General features: G+C 34.3%; 3 protein-coding genes across 5 annotated transcripts; 2 read left to right on the forward strand and 1 right to left on the reverse strand.

Annotated features, from left to right (window-relative positions):
- Nucleotides 1-1,166: 1,166 nt before the first annotated feature.
- LOC112098227 (protein FAR1-RELATED SEQUENCE 5-like) lies at nt 1,167-2,981 on the reverse strand. Its single transcript, XM_024183884.1, has one exon. The coding sequence runs from the start codon at nt 2,979-2,981 to the stop codon at nt 1,167-1,169; it is 1,815 nt and encodes a 604-aa protein (XP_024039652.1).
- A 9,130-nt stretch (nt 2,982-12,111) lies between these two features.
- Nucleotides 12,112-15,778, forward strand: LOC18043141 (3-hydroxy-3-methylglutaryl-coenzyme A reductase 1). Its single transcript, XM_006435391.2, has 4 exons — nt 12,112-13,181; nt 13,470-13,651; nt 14,435-14,781; nt 14,850-15,778. The coding sequence occupies exons 1-4, from the start codon at nt 12,301-12,303 to the stop codon at nt 15,090-15,092; spliced, it is 1,653 nt and encodes a 550-aa protein (XP_006435454.1). The 5' UTR covers nt 12,112-12,300; the 3' UTR covers nt 15,093-15,778.
- A 928-nt stretch (nt 15,779-16,706) lies between these two features.
- Nucleotides 16,707-19,184, forward strand: LOC18043142. 3 transcript variants are annotated; one of them, XM_024185172.1, is made up of 4 exons: nt 16,707-17,125; nt 17,204-17,275; nt 17,361-17,439; nt 19,018-19,184. In XM_024185172.1, the coding sequence occupies exons 1-3, from the start codon at nt 16,961-16,963 to the stop codon at nt 17,412-17,414; spliced, it is 291 nt and encodes a 96-aa protein (XP_024040940.1). In that variant the 5' UTR covers nt 16,707-16,960; the 3' UTR covers nt 17,415-17,439; nt 19,018-19,184. The 3 variants fall into 3 exon arrangements, with proteins under 3 accessions (XP_024040940.1, XP_024040939.1, XP_006435456.1); XM_024185171.1 differs by lacking the exon at nt 19,018-19,184 and adding an exon at nt 17,891-18,720; XM_006435393.2 differs by lacking the exon at nt 19,018-19,184 and having other exon boundaries at nt 17,361-17,667.

The raw sequence follows: 19,184 nt of genomic DNA on the forward strand, positions 1-19,184 counted from the left end.
ACAGCTGCACAGCTGAACATTTCCCCCTTCCCAACCAAACCACATGCTGCTGGAAATAAACATATGCATGCCAAAATCACAGCTGCACAGCTGAACATTTCCCCCTTCCCAACCAAACCATTTGCTGCTGGAAATAAACATATGCATGCCAAAATCACAGCTGCAAAGCTGAACATTTCCCCCTTCCCAACCAAACCACATGAACATTGGACAAAAATAAATCACTTTTGTAATATCAACAACAGTAACTTCAATGAACCGTGCATAAACAAACAAAATATTACACATTTATGCTCAATCAAACATATAATTCTCCATAATTAAAAGACAAGTATAATAGCAAACATATGATTCTCCAAAATTAAAACACAAGTATAATAGAAAACATATGATTCTCCAAAAACACAAGTATAATGTTATTTTCCAAAATCATGTTGAAACTCCGAATTAACTCCATATTCATTAGCTTGCTGAAAGAGTACTGTTGAAAATGTCCATGCTGTAGGAGTTGTGGGTGCTGCAGGAGTTGTGGGTGCTGTTATAAAAATTCAAACATTATGTTATAATAAGAAATACAATAGATAAAATAAATGAAAAAAAGTGTATATATATATGGTGAACAACTTACATTATAATAGTTTGTAGTTCCATATGGGTATATATTCGTATGAATATCACTTCCTCCAACATTTAGAAGTGTCTACATAAGATCCACAATATAACTCAAAATATGTACGAATTAAGTTATGTACGGATTAAGAAAAATGATAAGAATATGGCCTCACTTACCGTTGCAATATTGCTTCCTTGTGGAGTTACAACAGACACTTGAGAAGATAATATATTGTCTGCATGTCCATCCTGCAAAGTCATCAAAAAAATCATTTAAGCACCATTTATGTAATAAATTATTTTAATTAATTAATGGTAAAACTAACCTCTGCATCCGAACGTGTTGAATTCTTTTTAGGTTTGGTAGACATTGTTGACTTTTTCCTTTGACAAGGTGGACGACCTTTCCAACGCCTCACTTCTGGATCACGTACTCCCTCAGTTGCATTTGTTGAAATTCCCATGCTGTTACTACAACTTCCTTGACCTGAAAATCCCGCGTTGTTACCTTCGCATTGAATTGGCTCTGGTAGATCTCTTCGTACATCCTCAATCTAATTCAAAACAAGATTAGAACTCTCAACATTTCTTGCAGCCACATTTGCAACTTCTGCAAACCTAACACACATTTTCTCATACCGCTTTTCCTCATCTGTGCAACCGTGCAACTCATGACTCGTTTTGACCCTACTATGGCATCTCCACACATCTTTTCTCCATCTTCGTAGAATGTACTTTTCCGGAAGTACTTCCGAGTCATTGTGTATCATGACGTAAATGGCATGTCTGCACAGAATTCCTTTAAATTGGAACATCGAACAACTGCAACTGATCTCACCCTTATCTTTTTCAAAATGTACTTCAAAAAAAATTCTTTTCTTAAACTCTCCAATTTTAACATCTTCTCTGACTATATGTTCACAAACCATTGAATTGACGTATTCACAATACATATTCGCAGTCAACTCTTTTTGAAACTCCTGAAACTTTAAAATGGTGTACACATCTCGAACTTGCTTCTCCATCTCGTAAGATGTTACGCATGGCATTTGTTGTGAAAGACACCTGGCATCTTCTTCGACTTCTTTTTGAACTTTACTCTTTAATGCACTACTGTACTGCTCTACAAACTGCTTCAATACAGTTTTTGAGTTAACATAACCATCAAAAAACGCATTCATGCTCTCACTTCGTTGAGTAGTTGACATTCCAGCCCAAAAACTATCCTTCATGTAACATGGTACCCAATGATGTCTCTCATTATACAAGCCATGTAGCCAATCATTACCACCCAAATCATATTCTACAATCATGCGGTGCCAAATTTCCTCGAACTTTGCAGGGCTCTGTGAATCATAAACAGCACAATGCAACATATCGCTAATGTCACGATATTGTTTATAGCCCCCTAGTTTATCCAGAATCTTCTTAAGTATATGCCACAAACACCACCGATGTCGAGTATTAGGAAAGATAGCAGCAATTACAATTTTCATGGCCTTGTCTTGGTTTGTAATAATTCCAATGGGAGTGGAATTGGACATGCATGCTAGGCACGTTCGAAATAACCAAGTGAACGTCTCAACATCCTCATGTGAAATCAATCCACAACCAAACAAAATAGAATGACCATGATGATTTACTCCCACAAATGGAGCAAATGGCATGTCATACTTATTTGTAAGGTATGTTGTGTCAAAAGTAACAACATCTCCAAACTCTTTGTATGCTTCCTTATTCCTTGACTCAGCCCAAAATACATTTTTCAATCGACCCTCTTCATCCACTTGCATACTAAAAAAAAACCTATTGTCTTCTGACTGCACTCTCATAAAATAGTTTTGAAGAGCAGCAGCATCTTCATCCCCAAGGCGTAGCCGTCTTTCTTTCTGTATATGATTTCTACAATCTTTTTCTGTGAATGTCACATTTTCATGCCCACCAGCCTCAATAACAAGTGATTGATAATTTTGGGACAATCTAATCCCTGCTCTATCATTTACATCAAGCTTCTTTTTTGCATATGAACTAAGGCTACGATTGCATCGGAAAAATTTAGACTTGGTTAGAGTCAACAATGTATGGTTGTGTTCAATATTTAAAACTCGAATCCTCCACTTTCCGTCTTCCTCTAATCCTCCTCCCAATTTAGCATTGCAACCTATTTTTGCATTAGGTTGGGGCCTTAGCGGATTACTAGATTTGCTTCTTGTTGCACCACTCCGCCCACAAACATAACTCACATGTCGTATCATCCCATCAATGCCCTTACTACTACTTCTTCGCATAACTGGAAACCCTTTTCTTTTACCATATTCTCTGTAATAATTATACATTTCAATCTCACTATCGAATGACATCCCAATCATTGGCTCATCATCCAGTAAGTTGTCCTCCTCAATTTCCTCAAACTCTTCAATGTTTTTTTTCCATATTCTTTATTTGTTCAAAAGGAATATATTTTATATTAATCAACTGAATATATTTCACATTACTCATGATAAGAACAAAATTCAAACAAAATTCAGATAATCGTAATCAACACAATCAACATTAATCGGCAATTGCAATATATGCTCTATAAAATTCAAATAGAAAAAATCAAGAACTAAGCAGAACGTACTTACTCAAAGGCTCACAAATTTGGCAAATATGATAAAAATTAAGGTTCCACGTTAGGCTAGGTGAAGTACCCGAAATGAGGCAAAATAATTAATCTTCAATTAATTATAAATTAAAGCAATAAATTGAACAACACAATCAACATTAATCGGCAATTGCAATATATGCTCTGTAAAATTTAAATAGAACAAATCAAGAACTAAATAGAACCTAATTGCTCAAAGGCTCACAAAATTCGGCAAATATGACAAAAATTAAGGTTTCACGTTAGGTTAGGTGAAGTACCCGAAATGGGGCAAAATACTGCTGCTGAGATCGAGAGATTGAGGGAGATCGATGCCGAGAGACTGAGGGAGAATGAAGCCACCAAGAATGAGAGAAAACCGAGCTGAGAGAGTGAGGACAACCGAGAACGAAGCTGTTGCTGTGTGGAGAACAAAACTGCTGTGTTTTTGTTGCAATGAAATGAGCCTTTTAGAATGAAAGCCGACCTGAGAGAGTGAGGACAACCGAGAACGAAGTTGTTGCTGTGTGGAGAACGAAGCTGTTGCTGTGTGGAGAACAAAGCTGTTGCTGTGTGGAGAACAAAGCCGTTGCTGTGTGGAGAACAAAGCTGCTGCGTTTTTGTTGCAATGAAAGGAGCCTTTTAGAATGAAAATCGAGCTGTTACAGTGAAGGGAGAATGAGATGTAACGTGGGTGTCTTATGAAATTATGAGAAGTCTTTTAAAGGTTGCACAAAACGCACCGTTTTGTGCAAACCTTTGTGCTCGGTTTTGTGAGCATATCGCTACTGAAGTGTATAACATACGTGCAGTAGATATTCCGCAGCGCGAGTAACACTAATCGTGGGCATTGAGCTGCCTAAGCTGAAAATTCAACAGCTGTCCAACCAAGCCCAAGCCCAAGCCCGCGCCCGCGCCCGCGCATCATTCTACCTACTGCTCGTTTTGTCTTATCTACTTAGGACGCGAATCTATTTCTCATGCGGCCATGTGAATAGACATTAATTGTCAAGCCATGCGTGTTGGCTTCAACGTGCTTGGTCCTGATCCCACAATTCACGTGGGTCCTCTCTCCCCTTTGAATTGAAGAATCATATTTATATTTAAATATTTAATGCGACTTAGAGTAGAAACGAGTTATCAGTTATATATTTCATCACACTGAAAAATTTATAATCGTTCACCTATTTATTTTATTTTTAAAAAAAATACATAAATATTTTTTTTTAGCACGTCATCTGAAGTTTGCTTTTTGTTGTATTCGTCCATTTTTATTTAATTTTCATTAGTGAATTTAACGGAATGACCTTTTTACCCCTCAAAATTATAATTTAATCCAAAATAAATAGAAATTAGAGATAAATTGAATGGATTTAATTTTTTTTCAAAGGTGGATGCTAAAAATTGGAGGAAAATAATGTTTGTTGCTTGTTAAATTTAGAAAATTTATATTTATTTTTTTGGGGAAAAATAGTGTTTGTTGCTTGCTAGATTTAGAAAATTTGTATTTATTTTTTCTCTTTTAAAAAAATAAATACAAATTTTCTAAATTTAACAAGTAACAAACACTATTTTCCTCTAATTTCTAGCATCCACCTTTGAAAAAAATTAAATCCATTCAATTTATCTCAAATTTTTATTTATTTTGGGTTAAATTATAATTTTGAGGGATAAAAATATTATTTCATTAACATTCCGTTAAATCTACTAACAGAAATTAGACGGAAGTAGATAAATGCAATAAAAAGCAAACGTCAGACGGCGCGCTGAAAAAAAAATTATATATTTAAAAAAAAATCAAAATAAACCGATGGATGGTTGTAAATTTTCCTAGGACTTGGAGTAGAATCGAGTTATCAGTTATATATGTCATCACACCGGCGTAGCTACTTGAAAGAACAAAGTAGTCAGCCTAATTAATGAAGTCACTGTTGATCGCCCAGCAGCCTACGCCTGCAGTCACTGATCATCCATGGCCATGCAAATCATGCAGCGGCACTTACGTACAGTGGCAGCCCACCATCCTATCAACTATTGCTATTTTTATCACCTCATTATTCTCATGACCCAGCGTACGTGTCGTGTCTCATACAATATCTCCATCGAATTACTATTAATTCGATCGTGCATTTGGAACTTCTAAAAGCTCCCGTCTCTTGAAAATGATCTTTGGTGACTCTTTTTCAATTCATTAATAATAGACATTGACAACAATATTTTGAACGTATGCTTTGACAATTACTAGCTTTCAGAATACAACACAACACTCTTTCTTTTTTTTTTTCTTTTTCTTTTTTTATAGTGTAGATATTCATATTTTTTAAAATACAGGTTCATTATATATATTATATAGTACATCAGTATTTTTATTATTATTTTATTTTAATTAAATAATAAACTATATAGGATATATAATGAATTCATATTTTAAAAAGATACTTTCATTTACACATGAGAGTAATTGTATTGTGAGAATAGTTATACAATACATTAATAACATAAGTTAATTACAAACTCCGCTTGTTGATTACAGTATATATACTTCGAGAAAGTTTATCCATTTTCGAGAATGTTTCCAATTGAGCATTTCTTACCCTATTAAAAGTTATGGATAAACTGAAAGATATAAAAAAAAATATACATATTTCAATGTACTATAAGATAAAATATATTATATTAAAATATATAAATTTTTTTATTTACTCTCGACTTCAATATAGTCAAAGAATTCTGAATAAAAAAATTATTCTATATACTTCTGCATATATTTTTAATAATGATATAATGAATAATAAATAATTAATTAATTGACTGCATCGAGTGAGCGGGCTTGCAGGCAGAAAATTAAGGCTTCATTTTCTTATGTTGATAAACAATCAATATTAAAACCTCATAAGCTTTGAGATCAGATAATGACGAACACGACCACATTGAGATAATTTGTTGAGCAAGTGATTTAGCAATAATGATAAAGATTTCAATAATCGACTCTTAATATGATGTGTCATTTGTTTATGACATAATAAATTTTCTAATTTATAAAACTAATATTCTACCATTTAATTGTTGAATATCATATCAATTGAAATTCAAATGTTAGAATCCCTAACATTAATATGGGATCTACTTTAATGGGAAGAATGGCAGCCAAGAAGTGAGGAGTCAGTATGGGTTTCCAGGCGCATCAAGTCGATCGACGTACGTGGTCGGCATGGAATTCATGCAACATAAAGTGTATTTGAAATTATGTGCTTGTATGCGCAACTAACAAGCCAATATGAATATATATTTAATAGATCATCAGCCATGAGTATGCAAACAGGCACTCTATATATATATATATAATTTAATTTGCTTCAACATCATTTTGACTCGAATTTTGACCTTAGAATTGTTATTTAATTTGCAGCAACATCGTTTTGACTCTTGACTTTCGACCTTAGAATTGTAACAGACCTATATCAATAAAGAGAATTGTATCAGACCATTGCTTTGCAGAGTCTGAGCGGCTTCACAAGCCATTGCATATCGGGTGTCAAATCGATAACATTTGTGAAGATTCACACCAACCAATCATTTCAATAAAAGTCAAAGCTATTGCAAGTGTTTTCTGCAAATAAAGATGATCCTAGGAAAACTTATATGCATTCAATATACAAGCCCCGTCATTTCTTGTATTTAATCACACATACGCATATCATCATCATCATTATCATCATCATCATCATCACATCAATAGAAAATTATTAATTTCTTTATATATCCATGAAGAAGATAACCAGATGGTACTACTTTAATGCTTTATAATGTCCAAAATTCAGCATGAATTAACTAACAATGTTTTGTTTAATTGTACACCTTTTTTTGTTCGGTTATTATGCACGTAATCAAAGGATTAATTATAGCATGAAGGAGAATCACCAACTAGTTGAGTGGTAGAGATCACTCAACTTTCCACACAAAATTCAAGTGATCGAGTAAGTTTGTACCCTTTTTTTTTTTTTTTAGGACTCGGTGGAAGATTTGGTTCTACGTTTTGGAAACAAATTTCGCCCATTTTGAGGGACAAATGTTAGCCATCTGCGAGCTATGCCTATATAGATAAATTGTAGAATGAAATTTTCTTCTTGTTTTTGCCACTTTCTAAAGAGTTCTTTTAAGTGTTCTTTGGTGGGATACGTTATGTTGTATAGTCCTTCTCTTTCTCTTTCTCTATCTCTCTCTCCCTTTATTTTTTTTTTTTATATGCTGACATACTGTTAAATTGTATAGTTTGATAGAGTCAGTTTTTAATGCGAAAATACATTATTCATAATGCAGATCAATTTTAACAACTTAGCTATATTTAATTGGGCATTTGATATATATAACCTCCAACAAGTGTGTGAGTCAAGTTTCAGCAGTATAGTTTCAATTTTATGCTATAAGGAACTAGACAAACAAATTATGAGCCAATTTGGGAATGTTGTACCTTTTAAAATAATTGTTGTTAGTTGTGCTGTAGAAATAATCAGTTGTGTAGAGAATCAATTATGTGTTTGGTAAAATTTGTTTTAAGAAGTAATATGAATTTTGAAAGCAGTTATAGACATTTGGTAAATTTTACTGTTAAATTGTTGAGAGAAAATAAATGAATAAAATGTACATAATGTAGGATAAATTTTATTTATACATATAAAAACATGTACATATAATAATTTTAATTGTGTATTATAATAATTTTTACTAAAAATAAAATTTATAATATTTTATTTTTTTTATTTTTTATCTTAAAACAATTGATAATAAAATTTATAATACAGTAAAACAAATTTAATAATAATTCAACCAACAAATTGATATTAATAAATTTAGATTGATGAATTATAATAAAAATATATTAAAATATTGATTTTGTTTCTAATTTGAATAAGGATAATTTCGGGTTTAGGTATGAATTTTAAGGATGTTTATGGAATTGTATTAAAGAATAAAATTAATTCTTAAAATCAGAATCTAAAAGCTACTCCTTCCTTATTTTTCAAAATCAGCTGTAAGATGGGCTGATTTTGACAAAAGTGATTTTTAATCTTCTTTTTTTTTTTTTTACCAAACACTAAAATTACTTTTTAAATTTTTTAAATCACTTTTAAGCTTCCCAAAAACACTCACAAACGGACCCTATGTCATGAGGAGCCAATATGGTTTTTTGTTTTTTGGTTATTGTAAAAAGTATCCCAACCACAATTAGGTTGAATATGATTAATGAAATCTGTTGACTGAACTCCGAAATCTCGATGCAATTTATTAATTTAGTTATTAGTTTACAAGTAGTTATGTAAGCATACTTTTTTTTTTTTTTGTTGTGAAGACTTATATAGGCAGACTTGCTTAATTATTTGTTGATTTATCTCATAATTGTTTCTCCTTTATATGATGCCCCTCCTAATTGCTATATAAGCATTTGTTTATATAGGGTCTCTAATTAATTATCTTTTTTCCTCTAATCTTCCAACTAGGGAACAACTAGAGTGGAGCTATTGGCACCCTCATTAATCCTCTCAAAACCCCATTTCTGCGTAAACTCACGTACGGTCACAAACTATTTACACCGACCTTATCAGTAAATGAGTTTCTTTGTATTACCAACTCTTGTCACCACTTGTACATAACGGAGGAAAAAAATTCTGCGAGAAGGAATTGATTTATCTACAATTTAATTTCCAATTTTTTTTTTTTTATTTTCGATGCTTGAATTTATTTGCTGAGTATGGTGAACAAAATGCCTGTTCTCGCAAAAATATCCTCACGTGCTTCGAATTTCTCAGTTAGTGTTTAGTACACCATCGACGCAGCTACTGATAACTGCAATCACAAGAGTTTTTCTAGTCAAGCAATGAACAATAGGGAAATCTCAATGAGAAATTATTACCATTAATCATCATACAAATTTCATCCGCTTTCTCCATTTCAATATATATATATACATATATATTTTTTTACCACTGCCTCACTGTAAGTATTCTGAGCTACTATGTTAATGGAGTTTTTATTTTGTTAACAATCGTTCCCATTCCCATTCGAGTGTCTATTTGTTATTTTGTTTATCAAAACCTCATCTCTTTTCTTTTATGAATTCAAAAGCAGCCTCTACTACTGTTTAATTAGGAAAATAGAGTAGGTGTTTTAAGAACAAATATTAACTTCCGAAATTATGTAAAGTAATGCTACACATATCAAATTTTTTATTCTATAAATTATTCTAAATGATGTAGTATTTATCAATTGGTTGGTGAGATAATATAATTAATTCACTTGAATTTTGTAAAAAATCACTAATCACTAAATAAATGACACATCGTTTGAGATAAAAAAAAAATTAAGATATCTATCATTACTAAATTATTTAAGAGATATAATGAGAAGAATGGTCTTAATAGGATTATTGAGGGGTGCCAATAACATTACTCCAACAATTAACTTAAGGGTGATGATAATAACTCGCCACTTTTGGTTGCATTTACAATTTTATCCTCAAACAACTGCTCGTCTGCTTCATTCTTTTTTTTTTTTTTTTTTATAATTTTAGGCCATAATAAATTGTCATCCACCAATGGCATGCATCTATTTATCCATAAAATCAATTACATGTGACATTTGAAACCTAAAGAAAATTGAAAGTTATGGCTGGTAGTTGATAACAATGTATGGTGACCCATACAAAGAACACTATTGCGGGCCTAATAATTTCAAGTTTCCAACTCCATTAAAGAGTTTAAACGTCTAAAGACCCAATCTTATTCCTAAAGTCAATTTCTCCCATTCGATTTTGCTGCAAATCTACCATTTTTTTTTTCGACTTTCTTTGCATATCTTGCTGACTAAATTATTGATATGATTTCTCGTGTTGCATTAGTTGCATGACATTCTATCCTCATGAATATTAGTTAATACTTGAGAAGCTTTCTTGCATACTATGCTTTTCTTTTTTCCTTTTTTTTTTGTGAGTTTTTATCTCTTAATGAATATTTCTTTTTCATGAACTGAGAAATCACGATGTGAATAAATGAAAAAATTAAAAAAATAAGGTAAATTTAGTTAACTATATGTATTTTAATTTGGGGTTATTATATATATATAGTGCGGTGGAAATATCGCTACCCTTAACTTAATTACATATCACTAGTGTAAATAAAGTATGAGTTGAACTATTAATATCTCTCCGTAATCCTTATAAAATCCCTCTCGTATTACAATAACATTAAATGAAAAAATATATCTAATTAGGCCCTTATATTTCTCTCTTTAACTCTCTACACCCGTACAACTACACCAAATATTTTTATTTCCCCACAAACACTTTACATTCTAAACTTTTCTTTTCCTGTTAAGTATGTATGGTTTAATAACTCAAAATTTTGTAAAATGAAAAAAATATAATTTATTTTTTTTAAAAAAAAATCAACTGTAATTAGATTTGAGTAAAAGAAACTATTTTTTTAATCAGGAAAAAACTGAAAATTAAAAGAAAAGGGATATTTTGAAAATTAAAGTAGGTTTTGACAGAAAAAGAAATTAAAAAGAAAATTGTAGGGTCATAATAGTTCCACTCATAAAAGATTACTTTCATTCTTTATTCTTTGCTGTCGTGCTATTTGACATCAAATCTTGGCTAATTTTGGTACAATATCCACTCTAGATTAATGGAATACCATAACAAGGCAAAATATTTATCTAATTACTACAGGTCTTCAATAAAATGTAAATTTTAGATATTAATATTAAATAAATATAAAACCTTATAGAGCAAAAGCCAGATTCATTTACCTACATCGATCGCAAAACAAATCAATGACCATGGTTAATTCATAAATCTAATTTGGGTAAAGCAGGATTAGCTTTATAAAATTTTGTATCTTAATCGAGATAGATATCGAGTTATTTGATATACGAATGATGTAATAATACTATATAATGATAAAAATTTATTTTTGGTCAAACAAATATTGAATTACATAGCGTTTTAATAATATGATAATGTATGTCAATCTAATCTATTTATACTTTATTTGGAGTTAAACGAGAAAGAGAAAGAGAAAGAGCGAGAGAGAACAAAAGAGAAAGAAGAGAAAAACTCAAATGGAATAATTGAGTTGTGCTACCAAAATTGAGAAACAAAGAGTCCAAATAAGCCACAGTTGCTTACCTGTAACTCACGTGCCTGCCACCAAGAGGTGTCTGTGTCTAAATGCAGACGAAGAAACCAGAAAAATCCAAAAGGTGTAAAACATGTTCGTTGTGGCCCCACAACATAAACGAGTGACACATCCACTTAGAAAATTCCTAAACGCAAGTTCATCAATTTACAACTTACATACCCACCCATATAACTTGATAATTAAGTTTGACGCACACGATTTCTAATTTATATAATATATTTACTTTTTTTTTTCCCCCCACGAAACTACGACAAATCTTTTTGACCATATACAACGATGTATATACTAATTAGTGGTGTATAATTATTAAACAGCTGTACATATAAAATAAATATTAACATCTACGTTAAAAGAACGATGCAAAAATTATAAATCTTAATTTTGACTCAACTCGTAACTAACTTTTATTTTAGGTAGATTATTTATAAAACGGAGACAAAACAAGAATAATAAATTGCCATTCCAGTGGATTTACATGACTCGTGGACCAAACAAGAAAATGAATATTATTTCTAAGAAATGCCTCACTATTATTAATTGTTGTTGAGCGTTAACGACTTCATTAACTCAAATCGGAGTCCGAGACCGGCCAAACACTGTCTTAGTGAATCGTGTGAAAGGGGGTTCGCACGTGTGGCCGCAGCACTCGCGCGCTTCCCCTATAAAACGGACTTCTCTGCGTCCACAGTTTTTTAGCTCACAGCAACAAACAAATCCCTCCAAACAATAACTCAATTATTATAATTTTTAAATTTTCATCCATTTTTTTCCTAAAAAAAAAAAAAAAACAGACAGAGAAGGAAAGAAAATTCTATTTCTAATAATAATAGCTATAATTGAGACTGCAGCCGGGAAATCTGAAAAATGGACGTCCGCCGGCGGCCTCTGAAAGTTGACGACGAAGTGAACAAAGAGAAGCGACCAACTTCGCCGACGCCAAAAGCATCAGACGCGTTGCCGCTTCCGTTATACCTAACTAACGCCATATTCTTCACGCTGTTCTTTTCCGTTGCGTATTACCTGCTACACCGTTGGCGTGAGAAGATCCGTAACTCAACTCCCCTCCACGTGGTCACTCTTTCCGAAATCGCCGCCATTGTCTCGCTCATTGCTTCCTTCATCTACCTCCTCGGCTTCTTCGGCATTGACTTCGTCCAGTCGTTCATCTCACGCGCCACCCCCGAGGCATGGGATCTCGAAGAAGACGACAGCGATATCATTTCCCGTCCTCCCGCTCCCATTTCTATTACAACTCTGTCCTCCGCCCAAGACGAGGACGTTGTTCAATCCGTTATCGACGGTTCGATTCCGTCTTACGCGCTCGAATCCAAGCTCGGTGATTGCAGACGAGCGGCTGCCATTCGCCGCGAGGCATTGCAGAAAATGACCGGGAGGTCGCTGCAGGGACTGCCGTTGGATGGATTCGATTACGACTCGATTTTAGGACAGTGTTGTGAAATGCCGGTCGGTTACGTGCAGATTCCGGTGGGAATTGCCGGGCCGTTGTTGCTTGATGGGTTTGAATACTCGGTTCCCATGGCGACCACCGAAGGGTGTTTGGTGGCGAGCACAAATAGAGGGTGTAAAGCAATCTATGCCTCCGGTGGAGCCGCCAGTATGTTGTTGAGAGATGGGATGACCAGGGCCCCTATTGTTAGATTCGCTTCTGCGATGAGAGCTTCTGAATTGAAGTTCTTCTTGGAGGATCCCAACAATTTCGAAACTTTGGCCGTCGTTTTTAACAGGTCATTCATTCAAGTTGTTTTTTTTAAAAAAATTTTATTTCTTTTCATATTAATATATATATATATATATATATAATACTATTTTGAATTATTATTATGATATAGGTGTTTTAGGCTGTGACTGTCCGTTTGGATTTCTATATTAGTAAGCTTTTTAGTCTTTCTAACTTTAAGATTTTTATTGAACATGAAAAATAAAAGAAACTAATTTTGGGAAACTTAAATTTTCAGGTTATTATTGTCATTAAAAGTAAAAGATGGTGACATGTGTTTGTTTGTTGGTTGCAGGTCGAGTAGATTTGCGAGGCTGCAACATATTCAGTGCTCTATTGCAGGTAAGAATCTTTACATCAGATTTTGCTGTACCACTGGTGATGCAATGGGAATGAACATGGTGTCCAAAGGAGTTCAGAATGTTCTTGATTTCCTTCAAAATGATTTCCCAGACATGGATGTCATTGGAATATCTGGTATGTGTCTTGTCATTTACCTTAAAAGTTGTAGTTATATTTTACTTTCAGTTACTAATGAAATTTGGCTTTGTCTGCTAGTTTCCTCTTGCATGTCATAGAATTTTCTTTGGTAATCATCTCATGGTTTCTGTCCCACTCTATTAATATCTGTAGAAATATGTCATTGTTTCTCTCAGAAATGATATGTTTATTAGTTTTTAGATCATCTCTTTTGATGTTTTTGACATCTTGATATTATTTTAACGACTATCATATCTTGCAAATAATGTTTTTGAATTTTCAGAAATAGATTGCTGTCCATATTTGGGTGTATTTATTCTTCAACATTACTATCACTATAGACTCAGAGTTTGCTTGGTCAACTGCACATTTCATCTGGACGAATCTGCGTCATTTAGAAAAAAAAAATGTAATCTTTTTTTTTTTCAAAAATATCGTTATATATAGTTTACATTTTAACTCTGGAGCATTTTTGTAGAAAAGCCATATTTTTTAATTGATATTTATTCCAACTGTGAATACTTCAATATTATTAATCGTACCATTTTCTTAATTTGATATTACTCGGACACACCTGTGTACTATGTATAATGTTGACATATCTCACCATTTTTAAGTTATTTTCCCTTCTCTCTCCATTTTATCGTGTGCTGGTCATGTTCCCTTATTTCTTTCCATTCTTGATTTCTTTGTATGAGAAATTATTTTTGGGTGAAGCTTCATTATGATGGCAATATTTGTTTGATTTCAAGATATTTACACATAAATTTAAATTGCCAGGAAACTTTTGTTCGGACAAGAAACCTGCTGCAGTTAATTGGATTGAAGGGCGTGGTAAATCAGTTGTTTGCGAGGCAACAATCAAGGAAGAGGTAGTGACGAAGGTGTTGAAAACTAATGTGGCTACACTGGTAGAGCTCAACACACTCAAGAACCTTGCTGGGTCTGCTGTTGCTGGTGCCCTTGGTGGATTCAATGCTCATGCTGCCAACATTGTTTCTGCTATCTTCATAGCAACCGGCCAGGATCCAGCGCAAAATGTTGAGAGTTCTCACTGCATTACAATGATGGAAGCCATAAATGATGGGAAGGATCTACATATTTCGGTCACTATGCCATCCATAGAGGTAATTGGGCATTAAGTTTAACAATACCCTTTTATTTTTAAGTACTTAATTTCAGTTATTATCATCAGGTGGGTACTGTCGGAGGTGGAACTCAACTTGCTTCTCAGTCTGCATGTCTGAATTTACTTGGCGTGAAGGGTGCAAGCAAAGAATCACCGGGATCAAACTCAAGGCTCTTGGCTACAATTGTTGCCGGTTCGGTTCTGGCAGGGGAGCTCTCTCTGATGGCTGCCATTGCAGCTGGTCAGCTCGTCAAGAGTCACATGAAATACAACAGGTCCAGCAAAGACATATGCAAAGCCGCATCATAGATGATGAGGTGCACCCACCTGGTAAAATGAACTGGAAAATAAAATTTAAGATGAGGATAGGCATTAAGTAGGCAAGTAAGCAAGCAAAAAGGGAAAATGAAAGCTGTTGGCGCCAATGTGAAATTTCTTTTCTACCATGGCCTATAGCTGTAATGTCAAGTGAGGGTGGGAATCACAACGTGGCTAGCTGTATCGGTCACCTGAAAGCAGAAAGGGCTCTGAATCAGAATAATTTTGGCCCCGCAGGCCTTTGTTGCAGAGTCCTGTCCTACATGTGAAATTTTTATCTGTCCTTTCTGTTTATTGTTCTTGTTTATGTTTCTTTGAGAGGCGTTTATTGGTCTTGTTAGTAGCTGCTCTCATGTGTTTGTAGGTGGGGACCAGACTCTCTGACCGGTTCCATGTTCAACCTTTTGTTTTTTTTTGGGGGGGGGGGGGTGGGGAGGTGGGGTGTTTTCCCTTTGGCTCATCTGTATACAAGATTGTGTCCTCCTTAAGATTTGATTTCGATTTGGATTATACCAAGGCATGTAAGTAATTATCTTTTATCTCTATCAAAATCACAAACTGGTCTGTTGATGTTCTGGTACTGTAGTTTGTGAGAGCAATATTAAACATTTTAACTTCCTTCTTGTTCTCATGCTTGAATGGATATTGGATACTGAACAAAGAATGTGTTAAGTTTATCGCTGCCTTCTCTTTCTTTCTCTACAATGTCTAAGGCCATATTGAAACCCCTATGCGAAACAAACACAGTTAAATAATGAAGCTGAGCACATCAAATGATTGCTATTGGCAACTATTTAACGTAAGTCTCATCGTCTCTTTTCTCAACTTCTCTTTTTTGCTGTGCATCTTCATCAAATCTTTTTATTTATTTATTATTATTATTATTATTATTTTCCCTAAACGCTATGTTTAATAAAAACTTGCGAATATCCCTTCACACTGTTCACTCTCCCACGAACAAGATTTCTCTGAGTTCTTGCGTCTATCATATTAGTCAACTGACTGATTGTAGCTCAAAGCATTTGTATTTTTTTTGTTTTTTGTTTTAATATGAGCCTTTTTAACTCTTTAAGAAACTCGTGTCTCTCAATTGCAGCCTAGAAAATCCTCGTAGAGGTAACGTGTTCGATGTTGGTTTCCGAATAGTGGGGTTTTGCTACGGATCTTTTGCCTTTGGTAATGAAAATCACAAGACTTATACTATTGGCCATCTGAATCCTCGGGGATGTTTGATTGGTCATCCTCTCCTCTTAAATGGTGCGAATCAGAGAAGCCACACCTTTGTATGCTTGTAGTTCTTATGATTAACTAATTGCACCGAGTTAAAATGCGTTATAAAGATGTGTCTTCTTCGAAAAAAGTTATTAGATTCTGAAATCATTTCCGCACTCAATCAGATTAGAAATTTATTTGTCTGTTATTATTATTAATATCTATCATAATTATCAAGGCGGGATTTTAAGAGGTAAATTAGTAGGAGGCCGCTAACAAAAGTCGCACCCCACCCCGAACCTAAGCTAATAAGTGTGTTTTGAGACTATCACTGGGCTGGGCTGGGCTCGTAGCCCACCCACTAGCGCCCTTAAAATCTTACATTCGTGTATTGTGTCACTAGTATCGCGCCACGCATCATTCCGAACAAAATCCGATTTCAATTGGGGTTGGGGGCAAAAGCCGAAAGCCTGTTTCCTGAATTCTTCCATGTTCTGAGACTGAAACGGCAAAGCCGCGAGTGAATCAAATTGTGATTTGGTAACGAAACCCTAAAGCGTTATTGAAATTTTTTGAAAAAAAAAAAAAAAGGAGGAAAAACTTACAACTTCCCATAAAGGCTACAAAATTGAATCGCAACGAATCTAATGGCGAGCAGCTGGAGAAGAACAATCGGGAATTTGAGGTCATTTGTTGGGAATTCGATGGGAGGTGTGAGAGGCGGAGCCAATTTGGCTTCGTGGGTGGTCGCCGGAACCCTGGCCTATTACCTCTGGGTCAAGCCCTCTCAGGACCTCAAGCGAGAACAAGAGGTTCAATCTTTTATTCACTTACTATTTGATTGTTATCAATTTTAAGTTTTTCATGCGACGAGAATCTCTGAATCGCAGGAAAGAGCAGCCCTTGCAGCTCTTGATCCAAATCGGTACGTGGAAAAACGAAAACCGATTCCTGATCCACAGGTAATGTTTATTTCGTATAATTTTTGCTTTCTTCGTCGTTCGCTTGTATTTTTTATTGATTAGTGATTTTCGAACTTGTTTGCAGGAAACGGGTTTGATATACGGCAACAAGAATAGAAGTAGGAAATCAGAGGAGTGATTTGCTTGCTACACATCTTTAACTTGTAAGTTAGACTGTGTTGGGTTATGGTGAATTCACCTTTGGATTTGCCATAAGTATTGAGTTCTGTGTATCATTTAACGCGAGTAGGAATGTTAAATTTGTATCTACATGTTGTATGGACTTTTACTTTCTGTATTGCATAAAGGAGGAGGAGAACTGTAGGATTTGAATTTGGCTTTTGGATGAAGAATTGCTTTTATTTATTAAATAAATAATGATGGGATTTAAATGCTAGAATCCAAGAAATGTATTGGTAATGGTTATTTGTGTCTGAATTGTTGAGTGATGCTTTGGAACCATATTGTCCAATCCATGGGAATCAGTTATAGTGTGTTAAGGTTAGGTTTCGGTGGATAGAATGCCTAGTGACAGGGCTCTCATATTTACAATGAACTCGGTTGTGTTGTTGAATTTTACCAAGGAGAACCCTTATATGATTCAAATTTATACAGGAGATTATGGCAGGCAGTTGTTGGAGTAATGAGGTCAGTTTAGCTTTATATCAAATGGAAAAATATCAGGACTAATAAAAGCTATGAATCTGCAGCACCGATATAGTCATGTATTTGTGTGATGGGGGGTGCTTGGGGAAATATGATAACTTTTTTTTATGATTACAAATGATAGATATGTCCGGTTGGCTCGGAAGTAGAAGCACATTGTTGTTGACTGTTGCTTAGTGTTGAGTTGAGCCCAGCATATATATGAGGGATCTGACTGATAATCAGCCTTGATGACTTGAGATTGTGTTGTCAGGGCTTGGCTTATGACAGCGGTTAGGGAGATGTTAGTGTTTCCTTGTTGGCCTAGGCCAGCCTGTGTGGTTGTCTGTGAATGATAGAATGCTGACCAAATACCTTGGACTTGGAGGCTGCAAAACTATAACTTTCTGTGAGTGGACGAATCAAATCAAGCACAGCTTATGAGTTTTCACGTGGAAGAGTTTGGGTTGATTGCAGTTTGAATTGGAGCGGAGAATCCCACCTTATGATAGCAAACAAAATAAAACTGTTGGGTATGGAGTGGAAGCATGTGATAGAAGGGATCAGATCATGCTGAGGTATATGCCTATATATTTGCAGTTGTGGCAGTGGAATGGAAAAACTGCTGAGATGATACGACGGATGACCTAATCACTGCCATGCCAGAGGTCTTAAGAGGAGAAAGAAACAGAGGTTAGACTGAGACCGGAGAATATTAGGATTGTCATTGTGTATGGATAAACATTGGAGTGCAGCTTTTAACACCCCTAAAAAAACTTTATGACACCCCGTTTCGTTAAATTTCAACATAAGAAGATTATTTGTTTTAATTTTTATTTATTAACACATACATATCCTAAAATCTAAAGTTTTTTTTTTCTTGTTACATAATTTCTATATTTTTATAATTCTTAATTCTTTAAAGTACCCCCCACCCCACCCCCAAATAAAAGGTTAAAAATTTAAAATATAAATATAAAAATAAATTATAAAATACGGGGGTGTTAAAAATTGTTAAAGGAAATAATTTATTTAAGTGTTTAATTAAATTTTTATGTAAAATAAAAAAAGAAATTAATATATTATTAAATATTTAGGGAATTTCAATAAAGCGAGGTCTTATGAAGAATTTAGAGAGGTGTCAAATGGCCTCCACTCTAAACATTGGGCTGCAAGTGAAGGTGGAACGAGTCATGGGTCAAATGAGATCACCCATTGTCAAAATTGGGCTCGGCCCAGTTTACGAAATGTATTGGACTGGAAC

Source organism: Citrus clementina, unplaced genomic scaffold (genome assembly GCF_000493195.1).
Source record: "Citrus clementina cultivar Clemenules unplaced genomic scaffold, Citrus_clementina_v1.0 scaffold_5, whole genome shotgun sequence".
NCBI lineage: Eukaryota > Viridiplantae > Streptophyta > Magnoliopsida > Sapindales > Rutaceae > Citrus > Citrus x clementina.